Source organism: Sciurus carolinensis, chromosome 12 (assembly GCF_902686445.1).
Source record: "Sciurus carolinensis chromosome 12, mSciCar1.2, whole genome shotgun sequence".
Lineage (NCBI taxonomy): Eukaryota > Metazoa > Chordata > Mammalia > Rodentia > Sciuridae > Sciurus > Sciurus carolinensis.
Genome location: NC_062224.1, coordinates 44,978,650 through 44,996,451, shown reverse-complemented (window position 1 = coordinate 44,996,451; position 17,802 = coordinate 44,978,650). Strand labels below are relative to the sequence as shown.

The window sequence follows — 17,802 nt, the reverse complement described above, 5'->3', positions numbered from 1 at the left end:
CCACAAAACAGCAAACTAAAATATCAAAGATTGAATTCTATTGTAAATATAACCAGTGGTTTTTTGGATGGTTTTTAATTCAGTATGACCTAAGAATATAAGGTTTAAATTTGTAAGATGAAACCATATTTTCTATAGTAAATATCCAAATTTTCATTCTAGTCCTGAAATCCTGTATGTTTTCAGATCAGTAAGAAAGAGTTTTATGAGTTGTGTTGTCTCATTAGTTTCATTTTAGCCAATTATAGTCCATGGAAAATCAAAAGTTCCTTTTAGTTTTCACAGTATATATATTAAAATTTTTGAATAGATACTATGACACCGTTATCTATGCCACAGGCCAAGTGATTTGTGTCATCACAACAGGACGAAGTATTCTATAAATCTTATGGACTCTTCTCTTCAGAATAGAATCAAACTTTGTTTAGTGTATTTTCAAGATGTTTAAATTAGGAACTCATATACTTATCCTCTTGCATTCAACTTTAGCTGTTTCTGGTGTTATGGCAACTAGGTCTTGCTGAAATATACAGTGACTTTAGCATCAGTAGATGCCTTTTTACAATTTTACAATTACTTCTTTGTGTATCTCAAGCATCAAAAATTTAGGTGATGGTTAAAGTTAAATTCTTTGAGAAAATAAAAGTAGACCTTTGTCTTAACTCTTTTTATAGTTTTATAAAGACTCAGTTTATAGGTATTCTAAGTTGCTTCTTTTAACTAAAAGTTTATGGATTTGTCAACAGAAGTACTTGCAGGAAAGACATCAGAGGAAGAACAGGCAAGACTTGATGTGTGTGAAGTTAACGAACTAAAGGTATATTTTCAATGAATGTTCTGTTTTAATCATGTTTTCTTTGTTTTCATAATGAAGATAAGGCCAAGGGAAATTACTGTTGAGCCTTGCCCTTTAGAATCAAAAGATCATAGTTTGATATTTAATATTAAAACTGTTTTAGCTGGTTGTCAAGTTAAAATATTCTTAAAATCTACAATAACTTGTAGCCAAAGTCCATCCTTGGAATGGAGGCCTTAATTCCTCTGTATATTGGATGGACTTCCATTTGTCTAACATAGTTACAAACTGCAGAGGGCCCTGGGAATGTGAGTTTCAGGTTGTGGGAAATATTCTCGTAATCTCATAATCTGTGCATGGAATATTTGATTAGGATCCCATTCCTGTGGTTTTTAGGTAATATGGTGTTACACTAGCTGTCATTTATGGGCAAAGAAAAGTCATGTCCAATTCATTCTACTGCCCTTTCTATTTGCAACACCCGACTCTTCCCTTTTAACACAAAGGATTAGTCACCCTTTGTGTAGTCTCCTGGAGTTCTATTCTTCCCCTCCCTACCCTTCTTTGTTGTGGTTTAGCATCCATATATCAGAGAATATTCAGCCTTTGGCAAAGTATCTGGCCATGTCCTGGAGGCCCAGTTAACCTGGCCAGGTAGATTAGGGCCTAGTTCTATGTCATGCCAGCCAGCACCACAGCTATGTGCTGGGTTGGGCAGGTCTGATAGTGAAGCAGCAGAATGGCATGCAAGGCAGTGGATCAGAAGCAAAGCTGTGGCCCTAGTAGTTTCTAGTTTCATTCTCCTACTTACAGATATTGTTTTCCCAGTGCCATTTATTAAGGAGGATATCTTTTTATCAAGATACATTTTTGTCACCTTTTTCAGTGTCAGATGAATATACCTGTGTGGTATCCTCTCTCTGTCTTCTCTTCTGTGCCACTGGTCTCCTGTCTTGATGTCAAACAATGTTGTTTTTTAATGATAGTTCTGTAGCATAATTTAACCTGAGGTATCGGGTTGCCTCCAGCATCGCTGTTCTTGCACCCACTTCCAACAAAACATGGCCATTACTTACTGGGTTATGAGTTTTTAACTCCTTATTATTCATACAATCATCTGTAGATTTGACTAACAAAAAGAGGAAAATGATGGCTGGATTGTCAGCTTTGGAAATCAAGTTATGTCATCTTAGAATTTGCAGTGAGATCCTCTTTCCACCTGGCAGCTTAATCCTCTGCTTAATCCCCTGACTGGTCTTACACCTGGCACAGATCCCACCTTTTCAGAAACCAGAGTTCTCTCTATTCACCTCTTTTTCCTTCCACACATAGAGATGCAGATGTATATTTTATAGTATTCATTAGGTAAATACGTCATCACTTACAGAGAAAAATATTTCAGGGTGTAGCCCTTAAAAATCAGGTAGTGTTCAGGTCACCTGTGAATGATAAAATCAAAGTACTAATTTGAATTTCAAAGTGTAGAATACACTTGGTGTGCTCTATAGTCACTTTGTGAAAAGCTTTGAGAAGACTTGTGCATTCACAGGAGCTCAAAGTAAGATCTATGAGATTGTGCATTCAGTTCATTTACTTTCAAAGATACTATCTGCTTCATGGCTGCAGTGATTGAAACTTGTTCCCTAATTTTCTCCTCTTTGAAGACACAAAAGGAAGATTTCATACTAACTTGAGTAATGAATATTCAAAGCTGCCCTCTCCCTCAGAATCAGCCAAAGAAAATCAAGTAAAAATATTTGACTTGGATAACTAAAAAATGTATTTCCAGTGTTTCATAAACAGTGATGCTTCTCATCATAAATTTTTTGCTTCTCATTTTTCCTTTTCCCTTAACTTGATAGCAGTGCTTTCTAAAGTGGTACAGATGTGTACTTGTGTTTGCACATGCCTGAGTGTGCATGTGCATGGAAAGAAGTATCCTTAATCCAAACATGTCATGTAGGAGGAATTTTTGGTGCATGCATTTTTCTGTTTGCAACAACCTAGGCAAATCAGTACAGGTAATAAAGAACAAAGAATCACAAAAAGAGTCACTTGATTATCTCAGTAGATACAAAAGCAATCTCTGATAAGAATCCACATGAGCTTCATGAAAGAATTCCTTGAAGAAAGTAGGCACAGAGGAATGAGCATCAACATCATAAATGCTGCACCCAACAGACTTACAGCCAACATGATACTGAAGGTGCACAAATTGAGAGTATTTCCTCTACAATGAGAAACAATGGGGTGTCCACTCTGCACACTACTATTCCATTTATGGCTCCAGAGTTTAGCCAGTGCATAGAGAAAGGAATGTAATGCAGTTGGGAAAGAAGTAGTCACAAGTGCCTGACTTGCAGATTAAATTGTTCCATACTTGGAAAACCAAAGAGACCCCACCAAAATATTCAGAATTAATAAACAAATTCAACAAACAACAGGATACACAGTGAATAGCTTTCCTGTACACCAATAGTGAACTCCCTCAGCAACAAATATGGAAAACCATCCCATTCACATTAATATCACAAAAAAAATGAAATAAATGAATTAGCAGGGAATAATCTTAACTAGGAGGTGAAAGGTATCTAGGATGAAAATTGGAAAACACTGGAGAGAAATAAGACACTGAGTTGGACAGAACTCCCATGTGCATGAATTGTGAGGCAGACAATGTACAAGAGACAGTTGTATCAAAGTCAAAATCAATTACAGATTCCATGCAATCCTCCACAAAGCATCAATGTTATGTTCCCCTGACCTGGAGAAAACAATACTCAAAAAAACTTTGGACCACAAAGGACCCTGAAGAGTTCAAGCCATCTAGAACAAAATTAAGATGAGAGAGGCATCACAACACCTGACTGACTTCACATTATATTACACAAATATGCTAAAAACCAGAATGCATGTGGCATTAAAAAGAATCACACTGGGCAGAGGAATAGAAGAATGGAGCCAGAAATAAGACTCCTACATACACAGATGTGGAATAAAGGTGCTGAAAACTTTAGCTGGCTGAAAGAGAGCTTTGTGAACAAATAGTGCTTGGAAATCTGGACATGCAAATTTAGATAACTGGGACAATTATCCTTTTATCTCACTTTGAAAAAACTCAAAAGGCATCAGAGATATTAAAGGAAGACTGAAGACTTTGAAATTTTGCAACAGTTTTTGAAGGGTACTCCAATGGCTCAGGAAATAACAGGAAGAGTTTATAAGTGGGAGTACATCAATTAAAAACTTCTGCACAACAAAGCTCTGTGTTAGATGTCACAGAGTGAAGAGAAGACCCAGAGTGGGAGAAAATACTTGCCAGGTAATCATCTCCTGATGATTACTATCCAGAATATATGAAATATGGAAAACAACTTAAATCAAATGAACAAGTAATCAATAAAATAACTGGTAGTATGATCTGAGTAGACACTTCCCCCAAGAAGAATTACAAATGTACAATAAATTCATGAAGGAAGGTTCAGTATCTTTACCCTGAGGGAAATGTCACTCAAAATTAGGTTGATTCCCTCTCACCCCAGTCAGAACGACCCTTTTTCAAAAAGCCAAAAATTTGGAGACAAAGGAATTTGGACACTGTTGGTATAAATATCAAGTGGTATAACCACTGTGCAAAATTATAGGTGATTCCTGAAAAAATCAAAATGGGAATGACTCTGATTCAGCTGTAGCACTTCCTAATGGACACCCGAAAGAAAGAAATTCTGCATACAAAGGAGATCCCTGCAATACCGTCACTGTTGTGCCACTGTTCACATAAGCCAAGTAAAGAAATGAGACCAGGAGACAGTGAAAAAACAAATGGAAAAGAATGAGTGGAACATATGCACCCATGGAGTATTATGCAGCCATAAAAATGGATGACATTGTGTCTTTTTTTTTTTTTTTTCCAGTACTCAGGATTGAACCCAGGGCCTTGTACTTATGAGGCAAGCACTCTACCAACTGAGCTATATCCCCAGCCCGAAATTGTGTCATTTTTAAACCTATGGTTATACTCAAGATTATTTTAAGAAAAATAGGAAAATAAAGGAAGGAAATGATTGAATGTTCATCCTCATCTGTGGGAGTTTAAAAGGTGATAGAAAATAGAAAGGTGACCTAAAAGTAGAAGCAGTATTATGCAATGGGGATGAGACTAGGGGAAGCAGAAGAGAGAGAGAGTAGAAGGGATGGTGGTTATGATTAGCACAGTTTATATGCATATATAGAAATGTTAAGAGTGAGTCATTAACTTGTAAAATGAATGTGAGTTTCTAATTATTATAAAAGTTTTTTTTTTTTTTAAAGTTTTTATACCCTTAAGACCTTGAAGGGAATTTGAGGCAACACCTCATTTTTTCTGAAGGCTTAACAAGGAGTTTTAGAGTCATAATGTCAGCTTCAACTGCAGACCATGTTCCAAGAAGTTCCTGGATTTGAACTTATCCTAGAATGCTTTTATTCAGCAATATTTGGCAAATTGACAAGTAGAGTGGATGCCAATGGGAAAGAGGCCCTTGAATTCCATAAATGCTTGTTTATTTAAATTTTATAGTCTCTTTTCCCCTTTGCTCTTACTCCAGTGGTACTGCTGCTGCTCCATAGCAGGGGCCCCCTTTTCTCCACATTACAATATCATTTAGATCACAGACCTTGAAACCCTTCCTGTCAATCTAGTTAAGAACCTCCCAAATTCCTCTCAGAGTTCCACTGACTCCCTTTTGATTTTATTTAATCAAAGTTATTTGGCTTCCTCTTAACTCTAGTCCAAAGGTATCCTAAAGATGGTTGTATATGTTTTAATAGAATGTCAGCAAATAAGTATTTCTAACAAAACCACTAACAGTATTGCTGTATGATGAACCACTGGAAAATCCATTCTTTGAAAGCAGTGATTATTTTCCTCACAATCTGCTGTTCAGGCATGGGTGAGTGAGGTCAGTCACAGTCTCCTCTTCTAGAAATCGTCTGTGTGAGTGCAAGTTGGCTTTGGGGATCAGAACCATCTATCGTCTCCTAAATCCACACGTCTGTCTGTTGAAGCTGCTCTGGTCTGGTCCATCAGCGTGGTTGTCACCTAGAACATGTTACAGGAGGTCTCCCTGAGCTCAGAATATGGCTTATGATGTTTGAATCCATATTTACAAAATTGATTAGCCAAGATGTTCTGTTCAAACTCATGGGAACCATTTATTGGTGCAGGTCTGAATAAGTCAGTGGGATGTCCATAAAATGACTTTAGAAAGTAAGAGAAGTGAAGATGGACTTAAGAGGCAAAGGTCTTCCACTAAGAGGTGACATTCAGTTTGGATGAAGAAAAATGAAAACGAGTCCTAGAAAAATAAAGGTCCATGGTCAGCTGTGATGGGTTGTGAAAAAGTGGTGCATGTTAGGAACTGGTTTCTGTGCCTGTGTATGGTTTTCACTTCACTGATTTTCAGAGTGATTGACTGGAACACATTTTCAGAGACCAGATTACATTGTATTTCATTGCAACTGTGTGCAAGTCAAACTTTGTTATTCAATTTTTGTGAGACTGTTCTCAGCCTACTATGTTCATTAACACATTATTTTATTTATGCAGTTGGATGATCTTAAGGAACAACTGCAATATTCATCTTCACAGCATGCATATCTAAATATGGAAAATCAATTCCTGAGGCAGGAGGTTCTGTCTCTGGAAGAATTAAAAATTACGTGTGGAAAACTGGAGGAGGAGAAGAAGGAATTAGAAGAAAAAATAGTAACCCTTCAATCTCGGGAGAATGATTCGGTGGAAATTGATCCAAGAGGACAGTATGAAGCAACAAGTGAAAAGACAGGGAGGGAGAAAACATTGGAGGAAACGGTGCAGTCTTTACAGGTGAATTTTTCTGTGATATGCTTTAGTTCATTCACTGCAACATGTATCTTGGATGTCTATGTGGTATGTGGTTCCTCTATTCCCTTACAGAAATTTGTTTTCAAGGTGTCTAGAGAACAAGAGGCCGTGGGTTTTCCCTGGAAATAGTGCAGAGCTCATCATTCATAAAAATGATTTTCATGCAAGAAAATCATTGGTGGCATAAAGTAAGAATAGTACAAGGAAAAGAAAGGAGAGTGATGTAGAATAGGTATTTGCTGACAACCTTATATTGTTAAAATTTTGAACCAATCGTATTATTCTCTGACATCTGATTACAAAGTGATTCACAGCTAAGGATGTACCTCACATAGAGTACTTAGTTGCCTATCAGGAGCAAGGAAGGGCCTGTGTTTGATGCCAAGCACCACACAATATAATAACATAAATGAAACAACTAAAAGGTAACTAGAAGAATGGTTAAAATCATTTAATTTTGCACATTTAATACAGTTGATACAAATGGCTTAGTTTTTTTAAAAATAATCTTTTTCACATTTAAAAAAATTCTTATTCACTGCCAAAAGAAAAAATGCACAGTAAATTTTTGTGTGATACTTAATGTCTAAAATATATCCTTTTAAATGGATTCAGGCAAAGATCTATTTACACCAATTAAGAGAACATCATGACGCTTCCATGAGGAGTCAGATGAGGCTGAACATCCAAGACATGAAGGCCAAACTTTTTGACATGAACAATCAAGTTTACGCTTATAAAATAGAGCTGGAACAGTGTAAGCAGCTCTATTTAGAAGAAGTGGACAGGAGAATGTCGTTGTCTGATGAACTTAGCATGTGAGTGAAATTAGTATCATAGGAAGTACATTAAGCTGATATATTTGTCTGTAAAGAATAACATTTCATGAGTCACGGTCATGAGATGATTAAAACGTGCAACTCGGCAGACTAAGTTTGAACCATATTGGTGGTAAATGAACTTACTTTTAGAATAGGAGTGCAGGGCCCTTTCTATATCTCCCCCCATTTGGGGTTTATGTCATTTGCATCATTCTCAGTAATGTAGTTTTATTGCTTAAATTATCACTTAATCTTTAAGTATTTATCTAATGTCATGTTTAACATCTTACGAGTGACATGGTTACAAATTCTCTTGATAGCATTCTGTCCAAGAAATCTATGAGTAAGTAACTACATGAGAATGATTATAACTGAAACCCAAAGAGTTGCTGTCTGTAATCCTCCTCTGGGGGCATTCTGGTACTTGGTTAATGAATTTTCCTTGTTCGAGATCTTTCGTATTATCCCTAGAGGGTCGCTGGAGACCATCTGTCCTTTCGAGTTTTTCAGGTCTACATAAACTCATACTTGTGATATAGGAAATGGTTAACACGTGATGAAGAATAGAATAAATTGCAAAGTGGTTGAAACAAATTCCTTGGCCCAGTGAAAGGGTCTGAGTGGAAGACAAAGGGTTGTTCCCCCCTCCAGTGCCTTGCTAAGGATGTTGTAAGCTAACCATCTTGCAGGCTGCTTGATTGAGTTCTTCTGATCACCAAGTGAGTTATCTGGTTCTCCCCTGGAGGTTGCTACTCTGAATTATTCTGGAGGACCCAGTGCTCGTTTTCTTCCATCTAATGTGTGGACTCTGCAGATTGTGAGAGCATATGTTTGACAATGTCTTTGAGGGGTACATCTTCAAAGGCATAAACTGTTTTCACTAAATACAAGTATTACTGCCTTCACTTTTTGAGTATTTTTTTGCATATATTTAGGCAGTATATCATGGTGTTTTAATATACACAGTATTAAAATACGTCATTAGAATCATCTGAATCGGTGTTTGCATCATCTCACAGTTACGCTCTGAATAGTGCACTGCTAACAGCATCTTGCAGGGTCTTAGGAGTGGAGAAGTTCCGGAGGGAGAGGTGTCACCTATTGACCACACTTCATTGATAGCGATTTCTCCCTCCTCCTCTGTTTGAGCTGTGAGTTAGTGTGAACTATTAGTTTTTCCCCCTAGGAATATATGTAGCTCATTTGAGCAATTTGAAACTTAAAATTAACTTTACACGGTAGGTCTGCTCTGACACGTTTAGGATTAAAACACTGTTGATTGGAAAACTCCATTTACTCTCATGGCACTTTCTGAAGAATGCAGTTCATTTAGGGGAAATGAGAAACTAATGATTTTGTTTTCCAATCTTTGCAGGACGAAGGAAAGGCTAGCGGAAGTGAGTAATGAGCTTGCAAGATGTTGTAATGTTCAGGAAACATCAATGATCCTACTGCACACCAGCCGTGTTGAAATAACAACATGCAGAACTGTGGCTGCAAGGTGAGTTGCATTCTCTATTTTCCTTCAGGTCTCAGGTTTGTGATAGAATTCTTTTTGTTTCATTTGGTAAATTACAGAGTCATTCCATTGACTTGTGCATATGAAGTGAAGGTTACAATAACCCATGAGAATGAAGAAAGAACAGAGAAATTTGTCAGATGTGCCAACATACTGCATAAAAAGATTGACAAGGGTGGGTTTTAGGGTGAGATGTTACAAAACAAGAGACTTGTAAAGATTTTTAGCCATGATTCCAGAAAGTACAATATTCCCAATACTATGAGTAGAGAATTTGTTTACCATCTCCTTTTTTTGCAAGGTTAATCATTCTGGACTACTTCCATTATGAAGTGCTGTCTTAAAATCATTTTGTTATAATGTTAAGGAAAATGAGTATAATGATTATGGTTCTAGTCTGTGATTTCAACCCCACTGTTTATTAATGCAGTTTTTCTCCATGTTCATAGCATGAAGTATTTATTTCATCCCTTAGCATTACATGAAATTTACTCCCGTCATTTAACAACTTTTTTGTATTATTAGATTACCACAGACAGGTTTTGTTCATTTGTACTATAAGGATGTACATTATTGAATAATTCTGGGATGCTCTGTTTTATCGTTGGGGAGGTATTGTAGAGCTCTCTTGGTGCCTTATTGATTTTTATGATAATATGTAAAAATAAAAATTAGCAGGAAGGATATATCACTCATAATTTTATTGCAGATAGAATTGTTTTCTGATAATATACTGTTTTGAAAATGGTTATGTAAAGTTGAGAACTGAACCCGGGGTGTTGTACGCACAAGCTGCCACCAATATACATACCATACTCTGATCACTCAAATCTTTAAAAAAGTACTCCAATTTCATGAAAGGTAATATTTGATGGTTTAACTAATTTTATGTTCCAGTGCTTTGTGCCTAACAGTTTAGAAGAAAAAAAAGCAGTACAGATGAAGTCAATGTTTAACTCATGTTCTTTGTGCTGCGGAGGGAGCACAGGTCCTCAAGCTGGGTAGTGAAGCTCTCAAGTGCTGAGACACATCCCAGGCCCACGAGTACATTTGATAGTTGTCATTTTTGGAATGGCATTACAAACACTCACATAAATTTTGGTGTTTCATTTCAGTAATTTTTTCCCTTGTTCTCAAATATCATTTTTGGTTCTATTTTCTACCCTAAAGGTGACAAATTAGGTGCAACACAGTCAAAGCCAGATGCCATAGACTTTAACAATTTTTATGATGAAACATTGTATACAACAGACTTTTGATTGGTACTTCTCCTCAACTGAACACACTGGTTTGCATCTCCAAGGCAGTGCCTGTCTTATCTGAATTGTAGTTCTTACCACATTATCCTAACATAACACTTACTACTCAGACATCAAAGATTGATCTGAAAAGCTTTCTTATTCTCCAAGTTGAATGCTCTGTCTTCTTTCTGTCTTCTGGAAGTTGGAGGTAATTCTCAACTTCCTCCAATTCTTTTCATTTTCATTTAGTATTTTCACAAGTTGTTTAAATATAGACATCATTCTTTGGGTTTGCTTTCCACAAACTGTCCCTTGGGCCTTTGAGATAAAATACGTATATTTTATGATTATATACGATTATATGATTATATATGATTATATACTAACTGGTGTAGAGTTCTTTCATGCATAAGCCATTTGGAGTTTAACATTGAAATTCACACATGACAAACTTCTTTAATTTTATTATATGTGAGTGTATATTTATTTCCTTATAACAATTGAGTGCTCCAGAAAAAGAAGGAATGATATCAAAGTTTTCTTTACACCATGAAGAGTTACCAAATATATGCAAAGTGTGGAACGTGTGTATGTATTAGTTAAATTTTTTGAAGGAATGCTTTTCTAACACATCATTTAGAGTAAGATCCAGTGGACTTTCAGTGTACCCTCTTGAAGTGAGTGAGATCATATTTGTATTTGTTATGTCTTACTCTTGTCCATTTCACTATATTTCTGTTTATAACATCTCCCTTTCAGCTCTACCTCTCTTTCAAGTGAGCAGTATTTTGAAGAAGAAACATCATAAAGTCAAGGAAGAAGAAAACCTTTCCGTAAGTCTCTGCAATGAACCATCCATTTGCTGGGTTGTGGTGTGGTGTGGTAGGCAGGAAAGAACACTTTATTCCCCCCACCCCACATCAGAAGCCAAAAGGCAGAAGGATAGAGACCAACCTACTAGCTGCACTGCTCAAACCTAATACTTAAGAGGAAGACAGGCTTAGTCATGAAGCCACAGTGGGCTTCCAGATCCTCCATCTCAGATTGGACACTTATTCAGTTTCCAGTGGAAGAAACCACTACTTGACTGGTGTCCCAGAAACAGGATGCTCCCTGCAGACATGGGAGCAGAGCCACACATTACCATAGGCAGATATATCTTTCAAAGAGAGATGGAGAGGCAAGCCAGGGCATTCAATGTGATCCATCCAGCCACTAGGTGAATCTCTCCTCTCATGAAGAAGGTGGAGAGTCCAAGTCCTTACATGGAAGCTTGAGGCTAGGGAAATGAGTTTTCTGCTACCATTTCTGCCTGGATTTAATTATACTTGAAATGAAGGCCTTGTCTGTGTATATCTGAACACATGACTAGCAGTATGGTAGACGGTAAAGAGAAATTTGTTTTGTGCTTTGAATTTTACTCTCATTGATTTCACCACATGGATAATTCCTTTGTGGATTCATTTTGGGAAACTAAGTCTTACCTTGAATAAATAAAGAAGTTGTTTAAAAAGACAGCTTTCTCATTTTAAGCTTGTATGGTTTAACAGTAGGGGTTCATCCTTCAACAGATACCTTAAAGTATCTGTGCTTGATGAATAAGGAATAAATGATTGCTGCTACTAGAGTTTATGGTATTTATTTGTATTCCTTTATTGTATTCAAAATATTAAAACATCTTACATTGGAGAGTTACCCTTTTATATCTCATGACTGAACATTTTGACCCTCAAAACAAACTTTTACATATGCATTATCTTAGAACTATGTCTAAAAATGCTTTTTCTTTACTGAGTATGACATTAGTGACACCCTGGAACTCTAGGCCAGAGTCTAGATCCATTTGGCTTTGTGACCTGTCAAGCTATCATCTCTCTCCTTTGGCTCTCATATGTAAAGAGATGCTGAACAAAATGCTTTTTTACAGCCTTATCATTTTGGTGTTTTGTTTAGGTGCTGTATTTCAATTGTGGAGTCTCATTTTAAGTGTTGATTCTTTAAGATTTAATGCTTGTTTTTTTCTTTTTATAGGTAATAGTGAAATCTACGAACCAAAACAAGAACTTGTAAATCTGGGATATAAGTTTAAGATCATTTGCAGAAAACCGTCTGTTTTCTTGTGATATAATGAACCTATTGGAAATTGACATTTGTGGTAGCATTTTATTTGGCTTACTCTAAAGATGCTTCTAGTAGGCCTTAGTAAGATCAACCTTTCCAAATGAGAATATTGTGTTCCCAAATTCTATTCTGAGTATATATAAATTTAATATCATTAGGGAACTCCAGGGTGAGTTTATCAATTATCCATGCTGCATTTTGCTGATAAATATTCATGGGATGCTTAATTACTTGAAGAAAAGCATAAAGTTATGACTTGAAACAGCTCATGAAAGTGGACATTTGAAAACTTGTCACAGTGGCACCAATTTAATTGCCCTTTTGTTTTTGCTTTTAGGAGATAGTAAAGAAACCCATCTTGCAGGATGACATTGAAGATTGGTCTTCTGATTATATAAGATGATTATTTTATAAAAGACTTTCTAGTGTATAAGACACAGCAGTGTCCAACTGTATATAGTGGCCAGTTTTCTTCATTTTTACTTTGTTACCTGTGTTATGGCTGAATATGGATTTGTGTTTATACAAATTTTACTTGTATGATTTCCTGTTAAACCTCATATATATGTGCTTGCTTATGTGAAAAAAGAGGCACTATGACTTTGATACCTTTCTAAATTAAAAACAAATAGAACAGTGCTTTCAAAGTTTCACTAAATATGTTCATTCCTTTTAACAACGTTGAGTGTCCCTAAAGCTTGTGTGTTTTTCACTACTCATGCTTTGGTGAGATCTTTATCTAACAGAATAGGACAGTGATGAATGTTGCAAGACATTTTCTCTCGATTTTTCCTGCCTAATCTGTTCCAGTAACTGTGTTAAACCATTCCAGAGAGAAAACTTCTGAATTTCTGTTAAAGAAATAGTTTGATTCAATGGGATAGCAAAAATTGGATGAAAGGGACTTTCAAATACTCTTTTCATGTTTTTAAATTGCCCTGGTGCGACCAACCACTCTACACTGCCACCAAGCAGGAGAAAACTACAGCCTTCAGTGCCCAGGACCTTCAGATAGGCTCTTGGGTGTCCCTTGGAGAGCAGCCCCTCCCTTAGCTTGTCCCCACTCCCTGCTTACTCCAGGTTTGAGGGTGTGAATAGGTCAGTGTAGATTTCATAGTTAGCACTTAATAGATCAATTAGAATTGTCGATTCAATCAAAATTATCTTAGTAGCTCTCCATATTACGTGTCTTTTCTATTCTCTTAATAGTGCGTATAGCTCAGTGTAGATTTCATAGTTAGCATTTAATAGATCAATTAGAATTGTCCATTGAATCAAAGTTATCTTCATAGCTTTCCATATTACATGTCTATTCTATTACCTACATATAACTAGTTCTAGGCTCTGAAACTCTTTTTTTAAGGCCACATTTTAAAATGATATTCCCAGAGTTATAACTCCCTTTTCAATTTAGCATTACAAATATTTTTATTCCTTACACTGTGACAGGTGTTGCAGTGAGGTATAGTCAGAGAACTGAAACCAAGGTAGTTCGTAAACACAGTGGAGCAAATTTAGATTAATGTATTAATGTATCATTTTCTGAAATGATCTATAAATAGCAAATGTCCCTCTTTTGGTAATATATTTTATGTTAAATAAGTTTTGTTAAATATGTTTTGCTTATTTCATCAAATGAGAAATAGGACAATATAAACATTCTTAGTGAAATAAACATCCTTATTTATGCTCTCTTACATGGCTCCATGCTTTCATTTCTTCTGCTATTGCTGTATGTCGTCCACCTTCATATGGTGTTAGAAAACAAACGTATCCTCCAATTCTGTTTTGTGGCACCAAAATGCACACTCCTGCATTTTGTAGTAGAGTCAAGCCAATGCACTTCATCAGTTGTCTCCTGACTTGTGTCAGTTTAACATATTGTGATTTACTATGCTATGAGACTACCTTTTATCATCAGGAATACTCCAAATAACTTCTAGAATAAAAAAGGTTTTACCTGTTTGGAATTAATTCATCCTCTCCTCTTACAACTTACCCTCCTCAGCCCCTTGCTCTGGCTTCTCTCCACCTTCACCACTTACAATTCCTTAAGAGTTCTTCCTTGCCTCTGGCTGTTTGCATGTGCTTCTTTGTTCTTCTGGCTACTGTCTCCTTACGCTTGCGGTATCCACATACACATTACCTCCACCAAAAAAGGCTGCAATATTGATGGGAAAATGGTTTCCAGGTTTCATCTGAGTGTTCCACTTCTGTTCTTTTCAGATATTTCCATATTGTCTATGACTTTGTGTGAAACTTGCTGGTGGCACACTTCTTCTGTTGTAATATGGATTCTTAGCAGTGGACCCTATCAGCTCCACGTAGTCACTCCAGCACCTGTCACACTGCCTTCGCACATGCTTGTTGAATTAATGTACTAAGAATGGGGAAGCAGAAGCTCTGACACAGAGCCAGAATGGTGACAAATCGAGTGTGCAAACACGGGCAAATTATTTTTAATGATAATATTACATTTTTTCAAACATACGTGTTTTTCATTCTTATTCTTTCACCTTTGTCATTGCCTTGCAGAGGTGGATTTAGGGAGGGGGGAGGGAAGGTGCCTCTGAGGCTCTGACCTCTGCCAAGAGGACATTTTTGTTGTGTGGATACAGGACCAGGAGCCCTTGGGATCCTCCACTGTCCTGAGGATGCAGTTCCTGTGCTTTGGGCAGGGGAGGTCTTGTAGGTTCAACTCCAGTAGATACACCAGCTGGTATCTGGATATTGCTCACAATATCCAGAAAGCTCTAAGGGGGGTAATTTAGTCAAAGGGATCAGCATTTCCACACTCCTGGCAAGAGTGGCATGAACAACAGAGACGGGAGAAAGGCAACAGACCTATACCTAGAGGAAAGGCTCCTGAGATGCTGGCAGGGGTTATGTGGGAGAAGCAAACAACTTCCAGTCTGTGCCCAGCGAAGTACACACACAGGATGGATCTGTCCTCACCAAGGTACTTGGCTTTAGTGCCTTTAATTCAGCCTGATTCCTAGGAGATAAAAGCTTGGAAGGGGCTAGTGTGTAGCTCATCTTGATGATGAGCCAAATAAAAACTGGGTTCCCACCTACTGATCATTCACCTGATAGGGCACTTACTGATACTTGAAAGTATGCTACCTAGTAAAATGAAGTACACGCAGCATCTCACTCTCCATGTCCTCATTTACAAAGTCATGTTCTATATATATAGTAGAAGAGTGTCTGAAAAAATATTTTCCATAATGCAACAAGTGCATGACTATAATTTCCATGATTCAAACCAATATCTATTAGTGCACACCCATGTATATATGTTGTTCACTGTGGAAACTTACAAGTCTCTGGGAAACTTGCATTTGTTTATGTACAATTTGGTTCCCATCTACTTAATTAGGGACTCTCTTTTCTGTCCTCAGTTGATTCTCTTTAATATTAGATGCTTTTTCTCAGGACCGATCAATGGGGCCTTTTACCACTTCAGAACATCCGAGCCCTTTTTGAGACAGGGCCCTGGTAATTTTCCCAGGCTGGCCTGGAACTTGCCAACCACCTGCATCAGCATCCTGGTGTCTGGGATCATAGATCTGCGCCACCATGGCCACAAGCTACCTGACTCTTTATATCACAAACCCAAAGTGCTTGATGAAATACAGACTAAAATTTTCAGTAAGGGAAAGGAGAAAAGTGCCAGAGGCAATCACAAATGCCTTCTTGTTTTTGTTAGCAGGACCTTTGGTAACAGGACCTGAAAAGCAAGTTGGCCATTGTTTTTGTCTTCTTTTTGGGAAATGGAGGATTGAATCCAGGAACTGGCATGCTAAATCCACAAATGAAGTTGCACCCTAAGGATAAGGGCAAGTATTCTGAAATTCAGTTTACCAAAATAAAAATCAAAATACCCTGTGTACCAGCAAACTTTAGCTAAATCAAAGTGCTTTCAAAATATTTATAGTGTTGGGCTGAGATGAGCTGAGTGGCTCGGTGGTGAAACATTTGCCTTGCATGCATGAGTCACTGTGCTCAATCCTCAGCACCACATACAAAACTAAATTAAAAAATAATTATAAAAAAATCCACTTTCAAAACAATTTACAATGTAGAGCAGCAGTGGAAGACTATATTGCCGCAGTCTGCATGACAGTTAGTTCATGAAACCAAATGAGGGATGATGGGGGATTAGAAAAGACAGACAGACACACAAGGAAAAAATATGGGACCCAGTAAATATTACAGTCTGGAGGAGTGCAATGACCATGAGCCAACTCAGTACATTTATTATATAGGTTATGTCATTGAAGTATATATTGTGAGAAAATTCTTCAAACAGAATGAAGGACATTGGTATGAGCATTATTATTATTTTTATTATCATTATCATTATTATTATTATTATTATTATTATTGGCTTGTGCCCATAATTTTCTAACCCGAGGAAGCTGGTATGGCAACTTCATTATTATTGGCTTGTGCCCATAATTTTCTAACCCGAGGAAGCTGGTATGGCAACTTCAAGATCAAGAACTTGATAGCTCCATAGCTTCCTGTTGAACACGGTGCCACCATAGCAACGGGGCAATCTTAAACAGTAGTTTAGCACTGAATGTTCCTGGGTGAGGCATCACCTCTCCTGACAGCTCCCCCTTTTTTTAATGTTTTCAGTGTAAGTGCTGTGCTGTTATTTGATGTTCTCAGATTTCTTCTCAGAAGACACAGCATCCTACTGTTATAATAACAGAGAATTAGTAGTAAACACATGATGCCAAAAAAGTGACATATGGAATGTTTTAACTTATCTTCAGGATTAGAATCATTAAATCATTAAGTATTTGTTCAGCAAGCCATGCAGGATCCACACGATCATTCCTGCTTTCCTGAATATCCTGGTGATATGATGTAACTCCATAAGATCTAGACTGTCATCATTTCTCTGACCAATGTCCATTAAAAGATTTTTAACTTTTTCCCAATCCCATTGGGAAGTGTAATTTGCAGCTGTGACACATTTACAGCCAGCAGGACAATGAAGCCTTTGTCTAAATTTAAGTGTGGCAAGCTCATATACTATACTTTTGGCAGTAGCTTACAAAGCATTTAATTTAGTCTCGAGCTTTGCATCAGCATTTTCCTGATTTTGTAGGCTTTCGAAGTATTTTGAGCTAAATTATTAAGAAAAATGAGCATTGTTGAATGCTTTTGGTTAAGGATATCAGAGTGTCATGGTAGAGACAGAAACAGATATTAAAGTGACTACTCCAAATACAATATGATCAATAATAGCACACTGGAAATTATTTAGATGGGCATGTCATACTTGAACTCCAGCATCAAAATACTAGGAATCTGAAATGTTAGCTGGGATTAAAACAAAGGAGTGTTGAAGTAACACAGGCACTCCTTATTCTCTGTTACACCAAGTAACGCAATTAGATGATGTT

At 37.0% G+C, this 17,802-nt stretch overlaps 1 protein-coding gene across 7 annotated transcripts in view; it reads left to right on the top strand.

Annotated features, from left to right (window-relative positions):
- The window catches only part of LOC124962011 (ankyrin repeat domain-containing protein 26-like), a 77,705-nt gene extending 61,412 nt beyond the window's left edge, over positions 1–16,293 (top strand). For 3 of the 7 annotated variants that reach the window (XM_047521088.1, XM_047521090.1, XM_047521089.1), the window contains exons 8-12: positions 747–817; positions 6,384–6,662; positions 7,296–7,498; positions 8,877–9,002; positions 11,021–14,079. In XM_047521088.1, coding sequence (XP_047377044.1) covers positions 747–817; positions 6,384–6,662; positions 7,296–7,498; positions 8,877–9,002; positions 11,021–11,069 — 728 coding nt within the window. In that variant the 3' untranslated portion in view covers positions 11,070–14,079. Of the gene's footprint in view, positions 1–746; positions 818–6,383; positions 6,663–7,295; positions 7,499–8,876; positions 9,003–11,020; positions 14,080–16,091 lie in introns of those variants that run through there. The other 4 variants (XM_047521093.1, XM_047521095.1, XM_047521092.1 and 1 more) reach the window with 4 other exon arrangements.
- Positions 16,294–17,802: the final 1,509 nt, after the last annotated feature.